The sequence below is a fragment of the Schistocerca piceifrons genome, chromosome 7 (genome assembly GCF_021461385.2).
Source record: "Schistocerca piceifrons isolate TAMUIC-IGC-003096 chromosome 7, iqSchPice1.1, whole genome shotgun sequence".
NCBI classification, from domain to species: Eukaryota; Metazoa; Arthropoda; class Insecta; order Orthoptera; family Acrididae; genus Schistocerca; species Schistocerca piceifrons.
In genome coordinates, this window is record NC_060144.1 from 483,058,054 (window position 1) to 483,082,106 (window position 24,053).

General features: G+C 44.9%; 1 protein-coding gene across 9 annotated transcripts in view; it reads left to right on the top strand.

Moving 5' to 3' along the window:
* Window positions 1-24,053, top strand: part of LOC124804587 (transcriptional enhancer factor TEF-1) — a 795,029-nt gene that overhangs the window by 666,221 nt on the left and 104,755 nt on the right. For 8 of the 9 annotated variants that reach the window (XM_047264769.1, XM_047264768.1, XM_047264771.1 and 5 more), the window contains one exon: window positions 1,096-1,223. In XM_047264769.1, the coding sequence (XP_047120725.1) occupies window positions 1,096-1,223 (128 nt within the window). The remainder of the gene's footprint in view (window positions 1-1,095; window positions 1,224-24,053) is intronic. The other variant, XM_047264766.1, reaches the window with a different exon arrangement.

Consider the following 24,053-nt stretch of genomic DNA (forward strand, 5'->3'; position numbering starts at 1 on the left):
GCAGTAGTATAATACTACACTATACACACTTCTATTACAATCAGCTACACCCAACAAATGCACTGAAGGTAGAACTCTTGTCCTTCGCTAAGGAAAGGTGTCGTTACGCACGAAGAAAGGGAAAAAAAGACTTTGGCAGCTGATCCTCCCCGCGGGTCTCCCGGACAAACCATGCCATAAGACTTTACTTTTTACTGTGAGCCGGCCGCTGATGGCCGAGCGGTTCTAGCATTACAGTCTGGAACCGCGCGACCGCTACGGTCGCAGGTTCGAATCCTGCCTCGGGCATGGATGTGTGTGTTGTCCTTAGGTTAGTTAGGTTTAAGTAGTTCTAAGTTCTAGGGGACTTATGACCTCAGCAGTTGAGTCCCATAGTGCTCAGAGCCATTTGAACCATTTGAGCCATTTACTGTGATTTTTGTTTGTAATTTATGTACTCTTAGTTATTTTGCTTCAAAAACATATAAACACACCTCCATGGAAAATGCTACACACAATGACTATTTAAAATAAATTTCTTTTGCTTCTGTCAGTGAAAACAAAACGTTTGGTCCTTAGACTACCGGTTTCAGTCAGCATTGGCCATCTTCAGATCTGCAGCAAAACATAGCAAATGAAATACAACTCGTAGACAGGTAACATCTTAAAACAATACTACATCCCATAACGAAAAATTATTACTTTCGTGGATGTGGAAAAATGCGCTTAAAATATGAAGAGGCATACTGGTATGATAACACGTTCTAACATATTCTCTGTTTGTTGGCTCGTATTGCCATAAAATTGCGTAGGAACGGTTTTCATTTTTTAATTTTTTTTATTTGTACTGTTTCTTGGCCGAGTGTGCGCTTGCGTTCTATTTGTTTGTTGTTTCTTTAGCCATAAAAAAAACGTTTTGTGATCATTGAAGGAAATAAATTTATTCTGGACTTCCTGGATCACCATTTTAATTCGCGACCGTGTCGCAGCTTGTGATAGTGACTATTAATTTATATGCTCACATTCGTAGAGTGCTTATAAGGTAAAGTCTTAGTACACCAGTCTTGAGGATACGGGGTGCAGTTGTGTAGGTGACGTGTGTATTTGTATGTGCAGGTTGTCCGCTGGTAGCCGGCAAGATTTCGTCGCCGTGGACACCGACGAGCTCCGGGCCGCCGGCCGACACCGCAGGCTCCGGCTCGGACTCGAAGAACCTCGACGTGGGCGACGAGGTAAGCGACGAGGTAATGACTGGCCGCCACCGGCTCTCCCCGCAGATGCTCTGCGCATGCGCGCCGCCGCCGCCGCCGCCTGCTGCTCGCATGTTATACTGTTCGCCCACAGCGGCACTTCTGCGGAGCTGAGAGAAAGGCCCTGCTCCTACATTGTGAATAAAACTACATACTTGTTGCTTGAGGAGGTTTGTCACTTAGAGATACAGCGTTGCCGCGTTAGCTGTCAGCTGTGCCTCAGATAAGGCTCTGACATCAGCGAACCAGGTGCTAACACGGACAGAACACATTTTATGCCCGTTGCGGCCGGTAACAGTTAAGTGCATTGACGAAGATAACGAATGCCGTGCGCATTGCACTACCCGAAGTCTGCCACTGAACTGACGCTTTGACAACAGCGGGCAGTCTTAGTTGATAGTAGTGATTGAGAGTTCGAAGACGCGAAGCGCCAACTATCAAGTAATTACTGCATATAATAAAAGGTCTTTGGAGAGGATAACTATAATTCCTGGCAGCTGTACACAGAATTGCGTAGATCGCGTTATTTATTACCCTCATTATAATGCGTATTCGTATCGTTCATCATCAGGTGAAAATATGCTTAATCCAATATACAAGCATGTTACCTGGTAAAGTCGTAATTCTTGATACATAGCAAAGAAAACAAAAATGGACGCAATGTTGTTGTTATAATCTTTAGTTCGAAGATTGACTTGATACAGCTCTCTACGCTAATCTGTCCTGTGCAAGCCTCTTCATTTCTGCATAACTATTGCAATTTACTTCAATTTGAACCTGTTTACTTTATTCACGCCACGGTCTCCCTCTGTAATTCTTACTCTCATACTTCCATCCGTTACCAAACATACTTCCATCCGTTACCAAATTTACGATTCCTTCATACCTCAGACCGTGCACTGTCACCCTATGTCTTCTTTTAGTTAAGCCGTACCAAAAATTCCTTTTCTCTTCAATTAGATTCGGTACCTCTGCATTAATCATGCTGCAATCCATCCATCTAATCCTAAGCATTCTTCTGTAGCACTCCCTTTCAAAAGCTTCTATTCTTTTTTGTCTGAACTGCTTATCGACCATGTTGTTGCTAATTCCTTTGATTGCTGTTGGCATTCAGCTTTGTATTCCTCTCTACTTAGGCCTTCTCAATATACAGATCGAATTACAAGGTGTTTAAAACAAAATTTTCGCTACTTCAGAGGGCCCCCTTTGAAAAGGAGTGATCATAGAACAATGAAACTTTGTGGAAACATTTTGAAGAACATGCAGAAGAGAACTAATGAATAAACCATTGAAAGAAACATATTTTAATATCCCCGTGATTGGGGTAACATATGTTAATTGCGTACCGTATTTACGTTACAGGTTAAAAATGTTGCCCAGTGTGACGACCATCTATTTCCACGGCAGCGTGGGACCGCACTATAGACTGCCCACCTGGTGCACGAAACAACGGGGACCGTGCCGTGTTCATCTATCGTCGACACAGCTCGTGAACTGTTGGAAGATCTCACATTGTGTCCGTTTTCTCAGCCATGGCAACAGTAACTTCTTGAACAATTTGTGGCGCAATTGGCCGTCGGCTTTCCCCACGAGCAATTCCGAAATCAACCTGTTAATTTGAATTTCCGAATTATGTTCTTCAAACCCAGTGTGGCAAGAAAACATCTCCGTATTCCTTTAAGGCATCGATCCTTGCCAAGAGCAGGAGCACTATTGCTATTGTTTTGATAAAACAGCCTTACGAGTAAAGGCCTGATCACCTTTATGCCGGCCGAAGTGGCCGTGCGGTTAAAGGCGCTGCAGTCTGGAACCGCAAGACCGCTACGGTCTCAGATTCGAATCCTGCCTCGGGCATGGATGTTTGTGATGTCCTTAGGTTAGTTAGGTTTAACTAGTTCTAAGTTCTAGGGGACTAATGACCTCAGCAGTTGAGTCCCATAGTGCTCAGAGCCATTTGAACCATTTTGAACCACCTTTTCCAGACCGATGTCGACTGTGCGCACACTGATGCTTGTGTTTCAACGCCACGTCACCGTATTAGTACCGACGCCTAACGGCAATTCATGACGCTAACGCATACAGTAAATATTTTTCACTTTATACTGTCTCAAGAAGTGAAATTTTAATTATAATCACCCTGTTCATCAGGGATAGGCTAAATCCTTCTCAACGGCTGCTTCCCTTTCTTGTCCTTCGACTAGTATAACTGCAGTTGTTTTTCTACAACACGCAAGCCGGATGCGCGGGTCGAGGGTCGGCGTGTCTCGATACTTCTCGAAAGTACTCGATACTTGGCCACATTTCATTTAGTAGTGCGGTGCGGCATTTTTCGGTCGGCACGACTTTTCACGAGTTCGGCAGAACCTTGGCATTGGCGCTTTTTACCCTTCGCTGTTTGTTCGTGGTGTAAATGAAGTTCACAGGTCCAGTGGCTGCTTGCACAAAAAGAGTGTGTCTAGCGATATATCGCCACAAGCGTTAAAAAATGAATGGGAATGGGAATGGGAATGGCCGTGGAGTCAGCACACCGCTCTCCTGGTCGTTATGATGATATTCTTGACCGAAGCCATTCAATTGAGTAGCTCCTCAATTGGCGTCACCCCGACAGCGCTTAATTTCGGTGATCTCACGGGAACCGGTATAACCACTGCGGCAAGGCCGTTCCCAGTTGTCGATGGAACTGTACAAAGTATGTGGAGACTTTACATATACTGCAAAGTACACTCATGTTTAGGAAAAACAGAACACGGTGAACGAGTAGAGGCAGACCTTCATATTTGCAGGGCATGTACGTCAGTATGTTCTCCAGAAATGCTTTGCATTTGAACGATATCGGCCCACTGATTCAAGGTGAACATCGATATCGCGGCACAACACCACATACCCGTAGAATGTGCCAGCGGCTATCGCTGCCGCTATAAACAGAAGGTAATGGATAGTATGACTTGACCAGACATGCAGGATGCCTCGCAGACGCACGCGCGAACCGTATCGTCAAATCAGTGAGTTTGAAAGAGGACGCATTATTGGCTCGAGAGTATGTGACGCATCCATCCGGGAAATTGCTGCTCTTGTGGGTCGAAGTGTTTTGGTAGTGCAACAAATGTGTGCAGAATGGTTGACGGAAGGCCGTAGAACACGACGAGATGGGGTCAGGTCGCACCACCCAGACCTCCCCCCCCCCCCCCCCCCTCTCTCTCCACCAAGGAGATCGACACCTCATCCAAGTGGCATTGCAAGGTCTGCGTTCTCCTCGGCTCCGGCGCTACAGTGGAACACATCGTACACTATCAGGGGTGACACTCCGTCGCTGTTTATTACGGCACGAGTTACGTGCGCGTCGTCCATTTCTCCGCCTACCTTTGACGAATCTGTAGAAACGTACTAGGCGGCAATGGTGTATGGAACGTCGTCACTGGGGACAGGAATGGCATCAGATAGTGTTTGCAGGCGAATCAGGTTTCGTTTGTTTGAATGTAATGTCCTCATTTTGGTTCGCCGCAGATAGGGGGAGCGGCATCACACTGACTGCATTCGCACAAGACATACAGTGCCAAATTAACGCCTTGCGGCATGGGGTGCTATTGGGGAACAACCACAAATGACAGTAGATGCTACCTGAATGACATCCTGCAATCCGTAGCCATACCCTTTCTGTAAAACATCCCAGGCGCGATTTTTCAGCAAGACACTGCATGACCACACCGTGTTGCACTAACACGTGCCTTCTTGGTGTCACAGGATGGCAGCCTTTTGTCCATGCCCGCCAGGTTATCAGGTGTCGCAAAACGGCGGATGCAGTGTGAGATGTGGGCTATGATGAAACGACGGATGTAGCGCTGTGACTCTGTACCAACCATGACAGATGAACCTTTTAACCTGGAGAATGCAGCATGGATGGCTATACTACAGGACGCAATTTGCGCCGTATTGGCGTCGATGCCATCACGCATGGAACAAGTTGTCAGGGCCTTTGACGGACCCTGTGCCTTCTAGGCAACACGACACATGCTGAACCGAGGTGACTGAAATGCTAATCATTTTCGTAGAACATACTACTTTACATGACCTGTGAATCTGAACGTCCTATCTCTAGTCGTTCAAGGTCTTCTTTTTTTTCTGAACGTGAGTGTACAATGATTAAATCAAGGGGCATACCTGGAACGAAATTTCTATTTAAAATCCCATGTTGTCGAATTCATGAAGGAAAACGGATGCAGGTTCAAATGGCTCTGAGCACTATGGGACTCAACTGCTGAGGTCATAAGTCCCCTAGAACTTAGAACTACTTAAACCTAACTAACTTAAGGACAACACACACATCCATGCCCGAGGCAGGATTCGAACCTGCGACCGTAGCGGTCGTGCGGTTCCAGACTGTAGCGCCAGAACCGCTCGGCCACCAGCGGCCGACGGATGTAGGAATACATGAAGGAAAACGAATGCAGGAATGAAAATTAGAACATCTGCAATGGGTTGCACATGTCGCATTTTAAATGGGCTTGATTGCATACTGCTGACAATAAGACATTTCAAAGTTGATAACAACTTATTTCTGATTTGTTTGGGATGCCTTTAAAAAGAAACTTGCATTGTGTAAGGGACAAAGCTGACAAAACACCATCCATGTCCCTAAGCTAACTACCGTTAAAGATAACGCGAAGTTGGATGTAAGAAGTAACTGAGGCCTTGAAAGAATAAAAAGGATAGTTTTCTAAGCGTTCTGACGACATATGTTTTCGAGACCGTTTGCCGTTTCTGTTGAAAGCGCCCCTGTGCAAGTGCGCTGAAAATGTCTGATCTGCAATAAAATTTCCGTTTCAAATAAAAGTTCTTTTAAGTTAATACTGTCCAGGAGGTCTACATTGTTTTCCTCCAGAAGTGTTTCCACGTCTCCGTAATGAGGTAGCAAACTGAATAAAATATTCGATCAACATATAAATGTGAAAGGCTTTTTTTTTAGTGAAGGTAAATGCGCTGATGAGCCAAAACATTCTGACCACCTGTTTATTAGCTTCTTTGTCTATCTTTGGGACGAAATACGTCAATGATTCTGCGTATCAGCGATTCGGTAGTTTTTTGGTATGTTTGTGGATGCATTTGGTATTAGATGGGTCGCTGATTTGCCTACGCTGCGATGGCGCCCGATAGCCACCCAGATAAGTTCCATAGGATTTACATCAGGCGAATTCCTCAAACAACTGTAGCACGATTCTGGCCCCGAGAAAGACTATTATGCAGCCGAAAGATAACATCGCCGTCAGGGAAAACACCAAGCGTGAAGGGATGCAGGTGGTTCACAGCTGTCAGAGTGTCTTCGATTACTACCACAGGTCCCTTGCAAGCGCAGGAGAATGTCTCCCATAGAATAATTCTGCTCCCACCAGCCTGCGTCCGTGGCGCACTTCACGTTTCGAGCCGTCGTTTACTTCGATGACGGCGTTTGTGGAGACGTCCATGGACCTTGTGTAGCCAAAATGTGGCTCACCGAAGAGCCGTCACTTTCCCCTTGAACGACAGTCGAATTCCGATGGTCCCGTGCCCACTGCAATCGTAAAAGGCGATGTCGTTGGGTCAAACATATGACCGAGTAGGTGTGGTCTGCGGATGAGCTCCATGTTCAACAATGTACGATGAACGTTGTGCTACGAAACGGTTGTGCGTGCACCAGCGTTGTGCTCTTTAGGCAGAGATGCCCGCAGATCAACGTTTATCCTGCTTTACAGAGCGGCCAAGCGCCCGAATACCACGCTCTGTGAAGAGTCGTGTACGTCCAAAAATTTAGCGCCTAGTGGTAGTTTCACTGCCCTTCTACGTCTTTCCGTAGATGCTCACGACAGTTGCACGTGAAAATTTGACCATCTTCGCCACTCTAGAGAGGCAAGTTCATAGGCTGTGCGTAATAATAATAATAATAATAATAATAATAGTGATCTACCCTTTGTCAAAGTCGCTTATCTCAATGGATTTTCCCATTTGCAACCCATGTCTTCGCTAGGGTGTTCCCCTTCCGTGTCTGCTCCGCTTACATACTTTTGCTACCGCGTCATGTGCCCACAAGGCCACCGGGCGGCATCCATCGTGGCGGTGGGCAGTGATAATCATGCTCTGGCTTATCAGTGTACGTCACGATTACGTGGCAACCTAAGTGCGAAAATCTGTGAAATTGTCTACCTCTGTCTGTATGCCGACAGGTTGCAGAAGATAAAAATTATGTCTTCAGCACACCAAAAATAATTAAATAGTACTAAAAATTTGTTTTGTTGTTGATAATTCTGAAATACGAAAACCATGTCCTGAACAGTGCCACTCGTAAATGCTGCATATTCACCGTTGCCCCATCTTTCCCTTCGTCACACGCATTGGGCATGGCGTGGTGAGGGAACTTTGCAGGCAGGCGAGTGTGCCGAATTCTTGGCCGTTCCGCTCTCAACGTGAATTCATTCATTCTGGTCTTGTGACACTGACGGTTATCCTACTGGAGAATACCATCACTATTGAGGGGTGGGAGGGGGGTCAAGCATGAAGGGATACAGGTCGTCCGCAGTAATGTGCACAGTGCTCCACAACTGGTAGTTATGCCTTCGATTACTACCACAGGCCCCAATGTAAACCCATTCACACGAGCAGAATATACGTTTCCTTTGATTCACAGATAAATTTGGATGATCCTATGCCCACTGGAATCGTAATTGACGATGTTATTGGGTCAACACGGGAATATGTCTGCTCCGGAGCCCTATGTTTGACAGTGTGCGCGCTGAAGGACGTGCACCGAAATACTCGTGCCTGCACCAACATTGTATTCTGTCTTCAAATCTGCCATAATCATCGCCTAAACTGATTTACCTAGTGGGAAAGCCTCCGATCTAGACATTTCGTGATGAGCCGTGGACGTCCAACACACTGCCGTCTTTGGCTACTCGTGGATTCGCCGTCCTTAAACCACTGCCGTAGGTGCTCTCGTCCGAAACACGCTACCAGCCGACCATCTTCGCTATTCCGAGACACTCGTTGCCGACAGCTTGCCGTAAATATCTGCCTTTTGTACAAGTCGCTTATGTCAGCGGATTTCCCCATTTGAAGCTCTCATCATCATAGAATGATTTGCTATTCTTCTCTGTTCTGCAGGCAGCAGTGTTTTGTCTCATCAGTGTGTTAATATCCTCTGCTAGCTGGCCGCAGCATATGGGAAGAAAAGTTTGTTTCGTGCTTTTTTATTTGTGAGAGGCTTCTCCGTTGCGCGATACTACTTGGTGAGGCAGTGTGGTCGATTCGCAGCCACTATGCGGCGGCCGGCAGTCGATAGCTGCTCCGTGCCAGACACGAGCTGGCACTCCTCACCAGGTGACACCGCCCGACCGTGGCGATGAAGCGCCGCCCCGCTGTAACAGATACGCGTTCGTTGCTGTGCCGCAACGTGCGTCTTTGTGTTCTCACAGCTGTTTTACATCCCAGCTCCCGAACCCGTCTTTCTAGTGGGTTGCAGTTCTTCTTCTAAAACCAGAATATACATTTTTACTCCCGTGTTCTTATTCAGGGAAGGAAGATAAGGCGTTAACGTCCCACCGACGACCAGGACCCTAGAAAGGTAGCAGTAACTGGAATACGATAAGGATGAAGAAAGAGAAATCCAGATTCGTTTGATCTTGTTTTGAATATCGATATTTCTTTCACGAAGCAGCGACATATACATGGTTCTCGACAATTCTGGAAGACAGGAGAATTCACAGCGGACTCATCTTAGAGATATACAAGAAAGAGCAACACATGATCATCGACAATGTTGAAATACGTTATTGATGGTTTCAGTGTCGGTGTTTATACGTTGTTTGTATCTTGACATAACACTGTTCTGGCGTTTTTACCTGTGGTAAATATTATGAAATGGATTCGCGTTTTGCGAATCTGGATTGATGCCAGCTGTTTGCGACACCTGAAAATTTGTGCCGCGCAGGGACTAGAACTCGGATTTCCGGCTTATCGCGAGCGTTCCCCTTGATAACTACGGCTATCCGGGCACGCCTCCTGGACTGATCAAAACCTCCATATGTCACAGAGTCCATTATCCTTACGCTCGCACATTTCAAGATTCCTGCAGAGGCAGATACGAATATATTATCGTCATTTTAGTTCCCCTAGGCATGGATACATTATTAATGATTACAATGTGTGTACTTATACGTTGCCTATATCTTCACAGTACATGTATGTGTGTCCGAAGAGCATTGTAATGTGAAGATACAGACAGAGACATTGTAACCGTCAGTGATGTATCCATGTCTCGACACTCGAAGATGACGATAAAATATTTCTCTCTCTCTGTGTGCAGGAATCACGAAATGTGCGAACATAATGTTCGTAGACTTCGTGACATGTGGAAGTTTGGATCGGTCCTGGAGGCGTGCTCCGGGGTAGAATTTTCGTAAGTCGCGAACGTTGACGTAAATCCAGATTCACAAAATGTGAATCCATTTCGCAATGGCGAAATAAACTTCCTCGTTTGTGTTTAGGGTAACCTAAAGAGTGGACCCAGGTCATAGTAGGAAGAACACCTTCAAAAAGTTACAGAACCACGTCTTGCGTGAAAACGCCTCATTGGACCTTCGGTGCACTCGACGCCTCCTTGTCGCTACACATTAGTGTGTCGCGAAAACATGTCAGGTGTGTCGCGAAATTTTTATGTTCCCGCTTAAGAGTGATACGTTTCTCTTATTGCATGCCTTGTGTTTATGTTCAGATGTTCCTACCCAAGAGCTGTTTCCCATCGCCGTTCCATAATTTAAAAAAGTATTGTTTGTGCTTCATATGTTTCCTTTTTTGCATCCAGGAAAAAAGATCACATTTAGGAGTGTGCCCCAAGGGGAAAAAAACGTGGCGTTTTACTAGCAACTTACGCATATTCAGTACTTCGCTGCAATGATTTCCTGGTGGAGACGCACACGACAGGCTGGTATCAGTTCTGTGCCATGTACAGCTCTTCAAAGGGCCAGGGTGCGCTTCCGATACGCATGACTGGTATTTTTTCCGCGGAGCTTACTCCATAGCTTCTAGTACCTTCTAGAGCGGGATATAGTCCCAATTAGTATTAGCTTCACTGTCTTAATTGAAATTTTTTTCGGGTTTAATTTTTATATTATTTTCTGAAAAGGATTATTTACGTGAAGATTCATTGCCCTAATGATTAATAACAAGCGGTACAGATTTTGACAATATGAGAAATAGAAGCTTCCTGTTATTTTATAAAATCGATTTCAGTATCGATGATAAAATTCGAAAAATTATAAATGAACAGAAATTTTGTCTGCATGAAAACTGCTGCCTAACAATATTAAATTTACTTTGAATTTGTTTCTATATCATTTGAGTTTTGACTCATGATTACTAATTTTCGTGGTACAAGATCGATTTTACGAAATGGATCGATATGAATAATACAAATATATTATCAGAAAAATAGTTTTTGTAATCAGATACGTTCAGAGATACCTTCAGATGAGAAATATGTAATTGAGTTACGAAAATAACCCAGGTTTGGCTCCAATTTATACGGAATCGGACATTTCGATTAACATACGCAAGTTCCTAGGAGGCAAGGCCCATTACAATGTGTATCAGAACAAAGTAGCGCATCGCGGTCTGTGAGCATCGTGTGTTTTTGGCTGGCAGACAGTGGGTACCTCAGCAGGTAGCTCCGGCAGCAGCAGCAGCCGCCGGCGGCGGGATGTGTGCTGTGTCGTGGTTTTGTTTTGTTTTGTTTTGTTTTTTTTTTTTTTTTGCTTTGGCCGGGGCAGGCCAGGACAGGGAGCCGACCGGCCGGACCGGGCCCATTAGCGCGGGTACCGGTGCAGCGTCTGAAGCTGCCGCCGCCGCCGCCGCATCCCTCACTGCCGCGTTTCTCCGCGTTATCCGGCTCTCAGCTGGCTCCAGATAGCGCCCCGCTGGAATGTCGGACGGCCCGAACGCTTCCCATCCTCACTGCCCACTCCTGGACGGTGCTAACAGTCTGGCTTGCAGGTGCATAACGCACGTCAATTTACACCGTAGCTTGTGTCTCACCAACACGGCAAGCCTCCAAACTAACTTCTCTAATATCCCTGGAGTTTTTCGCGTAGGCATCTGTGTTCTAAATGGTTCAAATGGCTCTGAGCACTATGGGATTTAACATCTGTGGTCATTAGTCCCCTAGAACTTAGAACTACTTAAACCTAACCAACCTAAGGACGCCACACACATCCATGCCCGAGGCAGGATTCGAACCTGCGACTGTAGCAGTCGCGCGGTTCCGGACTGAGCGCCTAGAATCGCTAGACCACCGCGGCCGGCTCTGTGTTCTAAAAGCTGCCAAACCGCATCATGCGTTAGACCTACCTTTCAGAGGTAGAAACTGGTACAGGCATGCGTATTTAAAGACAGCGATATTTAAACAGGCAGACTACGGTGCTGCGGTCGGCAACGACTGTATAAGACTACAAGTGTCTGGCGAAATTGTTAAAATCGCTTACTGCTGCTACAATGGCAGGTTTCGAGATTTAAGTGAGTTTGAACGATGAGTTATACACGCCGCACGTGCGATGGGACACAGCATCTCCGAGGTAGCGATGAAGTGGGAATTTTTCCATACGACCATTTCACGAGTGAACCGCGAATATTAGGAATACGGTAAAACATCAAATGTCAGACATCCCTGCGGTCGGAAAAAGATCCTGCAAGAGCGGGAGCAACGACGACTGAAGAGATTCGTTCAGCGTTACAGAAGTGCAACCCTTCTGCAAACTGCTGCAGATTTCAGTGCTGGACCATCAACAAGTGCCAACGTGCGAACCATTCAACGAAACATCATCGATACGGCTTTCGGAGCCGAAGGTTCACTCGTGTACCCTTGATGACAGGACGACACAAACCTTTACGCCTTGCCTGGGCCCGTCAACACCGACATTGGACTGTTGATGACAGTAAACACGTTGCCTGGTCAGACGAGTCTCGCTTCAAATTGTACCGAGCGGACGGACGTGTACGGGTATGGATCCTGCATGTCAGCAGGGGACTGTTCAAGCTGATGGAGGCTCTCTACTGGTGTGGGGCGTGTGCAGTTGGAGTCATATGGGACCCCTGATACGTCTAGATGCGACTCTGACCGCTGACACGTACGTAAGCATCCTGTCTGATCACCTGCATCCATTTATGCCCATTGTGCATTCCGACGGACTTGGGCAATTCCAACAGGACAATACGACACCGCAAACGTGCAGAATAGCTGCAGAGTGGCTCCAGCAACGCTTTTCGGAGTTTAAATACTTCCGGTGGCTACCACCTCCCGAGACATGAACATTATTCAGCAGAACTGGAATGTCTTGCAACTTGCTGTTCAGAAGAGATTTCCACACCCTTGTGCTCTTGTTGATTTATGGACAGCCCTGGAGTAGAGTCCATTCAGCGCCGTGTTGCGGCACTTCTGCGTGCTCGCGGGGGCGTGTACCAGTTTCTTTGGCTCACCAGTGTATTTACGAGATTCACTCCAGGAGAAGTGCACATTTTTTGGTCTTTTCGCGAGATTTACGTAATACGAAGCAATGAATTGGTTAACTCTTCTAACAACGTACGTTCCAGGATATTTAAGAGTAAACCACAGCGTGATGCACAACGCCTCTGGTACAGTCTGCGACTGGAGCTTGATGAGCATCTGCATGACGCTTTCGCGCTTACCAAATGACGGTGTGAGCAAACACACTGCTTTTCTTTGGACCTTCTCTATTCCCTCTATAAGGTCCGATTTGGTAAGAATGGCAGACTAACGAGAAATATTCAAGTATCGGTCGAGTGAGGGTTTTGTAAACTACCTCTCTCATGAGTGGTCTACATATCTGTCTGTCCTGCGATTCGTTTTGTGTGTTCGATCCACTCCGTAAACATACTAGGATACTCAATTGATTTGACTGCTTTCAGTGAGTATGTGATTATACGGTAACGTGTCCATCCGCCTATTCATGCACAGTATGTTACATTTGTTTATGTTGTGGGTCATGTTACATTTGTTCAGGTAGAGGGTCATTCTCGTCAGAAGACGTCTGACTGCCGGGACCAATCTATGTTTGTGGTGTGGCAATTGGCAGTCTTTCAAATGGTGAAATGATGTCACGTGGCAACTCTCTCGGAGTTGGAGTTGTCATTAGAAATGATGCAACTTTACGGATCAGACACAAAATTGGAAAGAAGTTAACCATGGTCTTCATGAAACTACCATTCCAAAATTTAGGTAAATGAGTTGAGTGAAACAACAGAAAACCTAAGCCTCGATTGCCGTGTGGCGATTTGAACCTCTCTCCTGTGTCTTGTTACAGTGTGCAGCTTGTTATTTCTGTTAGAGAAGGACATGCCTGTTCAATACTATGTGTATTCAGAATAGTTCGCCAGTGTGGCAAAGCGTCCATTGTACATTCTACTTTCAAAGTACAGTCATGAGAAGTGCACTGGACATAATCGTCACGCTCGCCTCCCACATCCCGGTAAGTTACCGATAGCTGAGCATTGTACCCCCAGAGGACTTTGTTTGGATTATTTTGCCACGGAAATCTTGGCCATATCGAGATCCGTCTGGAACTGACGTAATCAACCATGGAAGTAAGTTTGGCAGATGATGTTATTAGTCATGATGACGGCTTTCAACTTGACGAAGCGTGGATCCTGGCGATTTCTCTAATATCTTAACTGACAAAAAATTTTACCCCAAATGACAGGTCTAAAGACAATTAAGTCTATTATCATAGTCACTGAATTTTAACACTGCAGTCCCACAATTCGACAGAGGGCGCGCGTGCACTAGCACTGTTCGCATGCATCTGTGCACCAATTTTAGGTATAAAGCCAGTAAAGTGCACCAGCAGTCTCTTGCGTAAAACTCATCTCTATATGGCAAGATGTCGACGACATCCACTTAAATTCTGAAACCTCGTGGACTATCTGTATATTATTTATGCATTTAAATGAAAATCGGTGCCTTACTCACAAAACGAACGTTGTGGTCAGTTGCATTAATTGCGCATTGCCGTCCTGAACAAGATCACAGTGGAAGTAGTGTGCTGTTGCCTTCTACCAGCCTGTTACCGAAGCGTCAAGTGTATCTGTGTGACGGTCTGGATGACGGCCAGTAAGTTTCTATCGCTATTAATGAAGGAATGATGATGATGTCCCATACTCCGAGGAGCGTAGGGAATGATGCGGGAGACCCGCACCGCCGACTAGGCAAGGTCGTAGTGGAGGTGGTTTGCCGTTGCATTCCTCCGACCGTAATGGAGATGAATGATGATGAAGACAACACAACAACACCAGTCATCTCGAGACAGGGAATCGAACCGGGGACCCCGTGCGCACCAAGCGAGAACGCTACCGCAAGACCACGAGCTGCGGGCCGATGAAGGGATGGGAGAGGGTGAAACCCGATGCCGGCACATAGGCCACTACTCTCGAATAGCACCTAGGAGGCCGCCGAGTTTAATATCCCATTTGGCGGACGGAAAACAATTTTACATCCTCATTCCACGAGACCCAGTGAACAGGTTTAAAATTTAATCCATTTCGTTAGTACATTTTGATGATCCTAAACTGTACATTGCCTTATCTCTGCCCCTGCAAATTGAATAATAGTGTTGGTGTATTTTCCCACCTGTTTCAGAATACCTGTCTAAAAGGCGACGGCCACAGCATTACGAACAGGATAGAGGTACATCGTAAAACATGAATTGAAGTAAAGCGACAGGATTGGCCAGATAAAATGAAAATAAGGGATCTATTGTGATAATACTATGTTCCCAAAGTGCGGGAATGGTCTCAAATTTTGCTCTTATTGACTAGTCGATGCGGAACAGAGTGGAAACCGCCTTCCTATCGTCGTCATAGCCTCAACACTCGACGCAGCGGTAATGCGGGTGCGTCGGCCGTGCAGGCGAAGCACGCAGCAGCTCTATTACACGGAACACGTCAGCTACGCATTGTAAGTAGCAACCGGCGATGATGATGTTGGAATTTAAATTGTACGATCGTAATATCGGGTAAAAAAAATCATGATGCACACAAATTTGCAATCACTGTGTCGCTTCTTCCCTTCTGGGAATGAATTGTACGTCTGAGTAATTCTAAGTTACACTTTTGTTCGTAATTCACATTAAACTATTGACTCATTTCAAAGGTCGGAGCAAAGGTAGCGCATACTAACTCTTACAAGGACTACATATATCAAAGCAGGGGGCATTCCAGTCATGTGGTTCGGGTCTACCTTTTACTTTCGGTACATTGTCAGAGTGAACGAAGCGATGGATTCTAGCAGCCTGCCAATTTTTAGATAATCCAGTACATGTCGCACTAGACATTGACGCATAGGCGTAGTCTCATGCGTTTCAAGTGGGTTTTTTCTGGTTAGACGACCCTCTACCAGTTTTTTTTACATACGATAGAAACATCGAGGTTGTTCTACAGACGATAGAAACATCGAGATTGTTTTACATACGACAGAAATAGCGATATTTGTAGAAGGTGGTAGGAAGAGAAACTTGCGTTAGTCGCAGGACCAGTGTTGACTTTTGTCGTGAGCGACTTAGGAAATTTCAGTCGCTTTCTCTGGGTTAATAGACTTACTGCTGTATCGATAATATAAAAAAATAATATTTGTGTGTTCATTTTGCTTGTCTTCTATGCGTTCCTTTACCATTCATCCGATTACGATAAAACATTGATGAGTTGTGCTTAAGGCCGCGAAAGTTTCCGTGGGGGTAAGAATCGTCTATCACCTGTAGGGGTTGGTGAAAAAGGAGTGACACAGAAGCTTAACTGATGTCCGGGGAAATTTCAATCTATTTTGCATACACATTATGTGCATAGAAATACTGTGGGAGAATGATACTCCTACTACCACTAGGGGTGGAGGGTGATTGTGAGAAGTGGTGGCGTGTAGAAACGCACGAAACGACCTTTTGGTATTTCTTTTCTGTAATTATATGGTGCTACCTGTCTCTCATATGCGTTGTTCAGTCCATCGACTACATCGTGTTCTGGGGCCAAAGATCATGCCAGACGGCTCAATAGCACAGATAAATTTAACGTCTTCTATAGTCTCTCAGTCCGCTGCTCGTGGTCTCGCGGTAGCGTTCTCGCTTCCCGAGCACGGGGTCCCGGGTTCGATTCCCGGCGGGGTCAGGAATTTTTCCTGCCTCGAGATGACTGGGTGTTGTTGTTGTCTTCATCATCATCATTCATTCCCATTACGGTCGGAGGAAGGCAACGGCAAACCACCTCCACTAGGACCTTGCCTAGTAAAGCGGTGCGGTTCTCCCGCATCGTTCCCCTACGCTCTGTAAAGAAGCATGGGACTTCATTTCCATTTTTCATTTCCATAGTCTCTCATGGTGTAAAACAACTGAGAATCAGACAGTTGCCAGCAACGGTCCTCCTCCTCAAAACGTCAATCATTTACTGGCAGAATTACAAATTTTCTCAGAATTCTGATAAAATTACAGAACGAATTTCGTTAGAGATACGGATGAAACATTTGTACAGATATATGTGAAATGTGTTAAAGGTATGTGACATATACATCTGCTGTGTGTCTGTTTACCTATTTACAAGGAAGTAGAGGCTTTGCAATGCATGCCGGGCACAGTCTCTATAGATAAAAATATGTAGGAAGTTTGTGATAATATGTAAGAAGTTTTTGAGGGAAGTTCATGGATTTCCCTCGCGTCAAGTACAAAAGTGACGTCTGTAACAGAATAGAGACCATGTCCTAGTGGATGCTTTGAATTAATACAGTAACCAGTCGCTTTATCCTGCGTTGTTTTAAATTATTGTTTCATTAATTAGTTTCCAACTCACTGAGGCTCATTTTCAGATGATTGGTATTTACAGGTTAGTCACATTTTGAACAGGGTGCAACTACTGCAGTTTATGGGATCATTGAGCTGTTGGAAATAAATGGAATATATGCATACATTGTGCCCTGAAATAAATTGTTGTGTTATTTTATTATTGTGTTGTGATTCCCATGTTATTTTATTACTATGTTTTAATTCCCTAAATTGTAAGTATAGTCTTATAAACTGATCCATTATATAGTGACTTGCATGCTCATGCTTTAACAAATGCTGTTCAAACATTCAAGATCTAATAATTAAAAGTTACAAGATGTGACACTTCAATCTCTTTTTTTGCCGCGTACGGTTTAGCAATATCCACATCTTTTCTCTTAAGCGACGGCGGCCGTACTATCATCTTTATTATTTTTAGTTTATATTTACACTAGGAGAAAATGCCTTACCTGGCTGCTGTTGAGATATTATCAAATTCACATAAATCTTTTTGATGTTATCGTTTGCTTCTGCATACATGCCTGACTACTCCTGAAGGGCTCAGAAGGGGAGGGGGAAACGACATGAAACTTCCCCGATTGAGAGGATATGTGACGTTAATTCAGTAAAGGATATGTGATTTTAATTCAGTAATAACAAAATCAAGTGAAGTTTACCAAGATTATGACAGAACAAGCGCACCCCCCGCTGACCTAGATGCAGAGAAGGGTGTCGTAAAGCTGTTGTATTCTATCCCGATGCAAGTGGCCCGCAACTGTTGTAACTGGTCTTTGATATCCTGCACACTGGTACTGGGACGGAGTTGGCGACCTAGCTGATCCCACAAAGATTTTATCGCGGACGGGTGTTCTCCTGTTGAAAAATGGCACCGCGGTACTCTCGCCTAAGAGGTAATCCACGAGGGCGCAGGATGTCGGTGACATACCGTTGTGCCACTACCAACAATGGCCTGAAGCTATACCCGATGGCTCCTCACATCACGAAGCCACGGGTAAGAACGCTGTCCATCTCCAAAACATTGCAATAATGGCATGTACATCAGTCCTCTTACTCAGATCGAAAGTTCACCTTTAACATTTGTTGACCGCCTAGTTGTTTGTTTCAAAGGAAAGGTGTAGTAATTCCTTGCTTGACTATCGCAAGCATACGTAATGTTTCTTACACTTTGCAATACAGTGCACGCTATATATATCCACATATTGAAACTGTTTGTTGAATCGGTACAGCTTAAATCTGTCAGTACATTTCATTATAACTTAAAGACGTTTATTACTGATTCTCGACAAAGCTATGTACATACGGTTAGTCATACTGGCTTCCTTCCAAATTTCCATTACGACCATGTCTTTCCGTATTAGGATTCGAATCCACTACCCTCATATCGAGCACCACTGTGTCAGTCACCAGGAGTTAGATTCTGCTGCGGAGGCGAATTAAAAGCCCTGTGGTTTAACTGTATGCTTTAGTGTTCCTAATGCGTAATGGTAAGGATTGTTGGGGTTTGATAAATTAAATATCTGATAGCGAATGAAAATGTTATTTTAGAGCAAGGAAGAATAAAAACAGATGAAATTTTAATACACAAAGTTGTATGTTAAAGGTGCCTAGAATCATTTACTCTTTTCATCATTATATAAATGTCGTCATCCACAACTGAAGCAATTAAATCGCATAGATATCGAAATATCAGAATGAAAAACTTAAATATTTCACTATATGCAGACGATGTCTTGATACGAAGGGACTTTAGAAAGTAAGTTACTCATCAAAACCAGGTAAAGCTGCAGTATTGAGGTCATCTCCTTGAAAAAAGCCTTTGGAGCAGTCCTTGGCTAAATGGAAGAAGGAAGCAAGTACGAGGACTACAGGAAAGATACCAAAGCCTAGTCTAGAACTTTCAAGTGATGCATTTGATAGACCTTCAATATATGGAGCTAACAAACGAAAGCTCATGTTAAGAAAGCACCAGTTAAGAAAGCAGAGAGCAGCACGATCATGGTGAGGAAAACTCCGATTCAAGGATTGATGAAAACATAGCGAAAGACGCACCATCTGAATATGAAGAAGACGAGGAGTGCATTTACTGCGAGTAACTGTTATCAACTGACACCTCTAAAGAGACCTGGATTAAGTGCATCGGGTACTTTCGCTGGTGTTACGACATTGTGCAGGTGTCGACGAGGGTACCTGAAAGATTTTACCGAGCGAGGTGGCGCAGTGATTATCACACTGGACTCACTTTCGGAAGGACGTCGGTTCAATCCCGCGTCCGGCCATCGAGATTTGGGTTTTCCCTAAATAGCTCCAGACAAATTCCGGTACGGTTCCTTTGAAACAGCTGGGCCGATTTCAGCCGCATCCGTGACACAATCTGAGCTTGCGCTCCGTCTCTAATGACCTCCATGTAGACGAGACGTTAAACCCAGTCTTCCTCCCACTCTTGGGAAGATTTTAAATCTGACTTCCGTATCAAAAAGCGCATAGACTGAACATTTTTCTTGCTACGGCTGGTAGGTCGGCAGAGTAACAATCAGGTAAGCAGCACTCCCTGAAACAAACATGTGGGACGAATAAAGGCTATGTTAGTAATTCATCACACTTTAGCATTTATTTAAACTCCTAATTAGGAAACCAATTGTCCGGAGGTAAAAATTACATGTTTTAGTTCACTGTCCCTCTGTTACAGAATGAGAAAATGTTCGAAAGAGTTTTTGCAAGGGACGTATTTAAAGATTCTCCAGTAGCACATTTTCCATGGTTCAAAGGTAGCTACGAGGGTAATCCCAAAAGTAAGCTCTCCTATTTTTTTGTAAGTACATATACCTGTTTATTTCTACAATGGTTCACATCACTTTACAGCTTGAACATTTAACTATTTTTCGACATAATCACCATTTCCGTCGATGCATCTTTTTATACGCTGTAGCAGTTTTTGTATGCCCGTGTCATACCAGCTCGCCGCCATGCTGTTCAGAAAGTTATGAACCTCTTCTTTCGCGTCGTTGTCGGAGCTGAATCGCTTCGTCGGAGCTGAATCGCTTTCCGGCCAAATGTTCTTTTAACTTAGGGAACAGGTGATAGTCACTGGGCGCCAAGTCTGAACTATAGGGTGGGTGGGTGGGTGATTGCGTTCCACTGAAACTGTTGCAGGAGAGCAACGGTTTGCCGAGCGATGTGTGGACGAGCGTTGTCATGGAGAATGTGTACGCCCTTGCTCAACATTCCTTTTCTCCGGTTCTGAATTACCATTTGAGTTTTTTCAGAGTCTCACAGTACCTGTCAGCGTTAATTGTGGTCCCAGCGATTCAGCTCCGACGACGAGATGAAAGAAGAGGCTCATAACTTTCTGAACAGCATAGCGGCAAGCTGGTATGACATGGGCATACAAAAACTGCCACAGCGTCTACAAAAAGGCATCGACAGAAATGGTGATTATGTCGAAAAATAGATAATTGTTCAAGCTGTAAACTGATGTAAACCATTGTAGAAATAAACAGGTCTATGTACTTATAAAAAAATAGGACACCTTACTTTTGGGATTACCCTCGTAATTTACTGTTAATCTTCAATTTAAGAACTATAGTCGATAATCGGGCATTTTCCCCTACTGAAATAACTGATATGAACACATGCAAAAGCACGGACAGTAAGAGGCTTCCTCTGTGTTCATACAGAAACATTCGGATGAGCAAAAAGAAGTGGAAGAAATGTGTGAAGACGGAACCGGCTTAAAAACCTAATCCACGAAGGGGAGGAAGAGAGAAACAAAGAGTCCTGGGGTTATTCGCGCACTGGCTTGTCATTAGCTGCAGGTGTACAAGTAAGTAAGTAAGTAAGTAAGGAGACGCGTTCAGTGGAGACAGAGCGTCTCCAGCGACGAGAGCTGATACTGCAGGGAGGAGAGTGGAGGCTGTCGCGGTGAAACTTGACACCCCACGACTCGAGACCTCCTTACGTCACTTCCGCCGCGCCGGACGGCTATTCTTGGAAGATTTTATTTCAGATGGAGAAAACGGGGCACCAAATTAATGGCATCGGTCTGGCACAGCTGCTGGGCTTAAAGACTTGCGACGTTCGTGCAACAGCTCTCGAAATTTGTAAGCATCTGTGGAGCAGAATTCCTGCTAGTGGCCACTAAACACTCGAGAGAGCACTAACATAAGTCTTCCCATTTCTTTTACACAGGTTATGAAGCCTGAATACGAGCGAGACACTTTTTGTATACTGGGACGTGTAAAGTATGTGGCCTAACAAGACATACGATATTTGAGCGACTCTTTGATTCAAGCGTACCAGATAAATAAAACTTAATTTTCGAATAAGGACATTAGTGTACTTCATTCATACGATATTTCAAAGACTGTGAGGAATATTTAAACTCCAAGTGAAATATAATGGCTTCATTTCCTTTTTACTCTATTCGCTTACAAGATTTTGTTCCTGTAACTGCCGTATTGTGATTACATTTAAAGCTGCGTGGAAAACCTGCAAAATACTTACATCATCTGAGACTGCACTGATGAAACGTGTTTGCTGTAAGTCATATATACAGGAGAACTGCAACTCATATAGGGTAATTCCGGTAGAGTTGGACAAGTGGTGTATTTCTCCCAGACGGTCGGGAGAGATGTACTTGTTTTAATGTGAAAGGAATGGAGCACAATTAAATGTAGCTTCAAGGTATGTGGACTAATCCCAATGAAGATAAAGGCAGTCTCAGATTATGCTTATTTGGCGGAATATATGCCTGTGCCAAGAAATGAAAGAACAGAATCTCACACACAGGCCAACGTACCACTTCAGGGCACATCAAAAAACCTACCGATTCCAGGCACATCAGCAGAATTATCTGCACAAGTCAGATTACTTCACCATTACAACTTGGGACTCCAGTCCAACCAAAGTTGTAACTTCTAGCCCCACCATCTCCAAACTGACGACTCCTAAGCCAAGAGAGACTAAAAGTTTCGAAGAAATACCAGCTGTCCCTTCCATTGATAAAACCATGAATTTGAAGAGGAAAGCGGCAACTACATACACCGAAAAAAGTTTTGCATCGCCCCCGTTCCCAAAACTCCTGAAGATAGACGTTGACTGTGGATATTGTATCACAGCACAGTTCCTTTGACTGTTCAGAAATGTCGATAAACCGACCCAAAGATATAAACAACCATGCATGAGCAGTGCCTGTTGGACGTAGGGGGTCCGACAGCCGATCAGTTCCAGTCATTCTACCAGGAAGGAGGTACACGGCTCGTGTTGTCTGTAGTTCGACAATGCCTAGACGATCAATACCTCGGTTCGGTCGCGTCCACATTGTTACTTTGTGCCGGGAAGGGCTCTCAACAAGGCAGGCGTCCAGGCGTCTCTGAGTGAACCAAAGCGATGTTGTTCGGACATGGGGGAGATACAGAGACAGGAACTGTCAATCACATGCCTCGCTCAGGCCGCCCTAGGGCTACTGCTGCAGTGGATGACAGCTACCTACGGATTATGGCTCGGAGGAACCCTGATAGCAACGCCACCATGTTGAATAACGCTTTTCATGCAGCCAGTGGACGTTGTGTTACGACTCAAACTGTACACAGTAGGCTGCATGATATGAACTACTTCACTTCCGACGTCCATGGCGCCGAGGTCCGTCTTTGCAACCACGACACCATGCGGCGCGGTACAGATGGGGCCAACAACATGCCGAATGGACCGCTCAAGATTGGCATCACGTTCTCTTACCGCATATGGCTTCTTCGCATATGGCTTCAACCAGAGAATCGTCAGGTCAGCCGGTCAGGCTGAACGCCTTAGACTGTCCAGGGAGTGCAGCAAGGTGGAGGTTCCCTGCTGCTTTGGGGTGGCATTGTGTGTGGCCGACATACGCCACTGGTGGTCATGGAAGACGCTGTAACGGCTGTACGATACGTGAATGCCATCCTCCGACGAATAGTACAACCATATCGGCAGCATATTGGCGAGGCATTCGTCTTCATGGACAATTCGCGCCCCCATCGGGCACATCTTGTGAATGACTTTCTTCAGGATAACGACATCGCTCGACTTGAGTGGCTAGCATGTTCTCAAGACACGAACCCTATCGAATATGCCTGGGATAGATTGAAAACGGCTGTTTATGGACGACGTGACCCACCAACTACTCTGAGGTATGTACGCCGAATCGCCGTTGAGGAGTGGGACAATTTGGACCAACAGTGCCTTGATAAACTTGTGAATAGTATGCCACGACGAATACAGGTATGCATCAATGGAAGAGGATATGCTACTGGGTATTAGAGGTACCGGTGTGTACAGCAATCTGAACCACCACCTCTGAAGGTCTCTCTGTATGGTGGCACAACATGCAGTGTGTGGTTTTGATGGGCAACAAAAAGGGCGGAAATGATTATGTTTATCTGTATTTCAGTTTTATGTACAGGTCCCGGAACTCTCGGAATCGAGGTGATGCAGAATTTTTTTTTGATGTGTGTATAGTCATGTGGTTAAACTCTACCGAAAAAATTGAAACTGTAAGGAAAAGAGGGGTAACAAAAGGAAGGAAACAGAAAAAAGGCAAAAAAGACCGCCAAAGGGAAGTACTAATGAAGAGAAAAACCGACTGAACCAGGAAGTTATGTGTTCTTCATTGTAAATTATACGGTTGGTCACCGTGGGATAATGATGTGCTGTCACTGCTTTGGTCTCATGAAGTCGTGCTACATACGCGGGTCGAATCTTCCGCGTAAATCCACACGAAGAAAGAAGTCATGAAGTCATGGTCCACCTCCTACCAATCTATTCGCAACTTTTTAAATAATGTGCAGTTTTTTCAGTAGCTTGTTTCCGAAGCATGATATTAAAACAGTTGCCACGAGATGTAATTTTATTTTTTTAATTTTTCGTCTTTCATTCTGCTCATTTAGAGTTCAGCATTTCGTTTTCCGACTTGTTGATTATATAGCTGGATGTATAAATA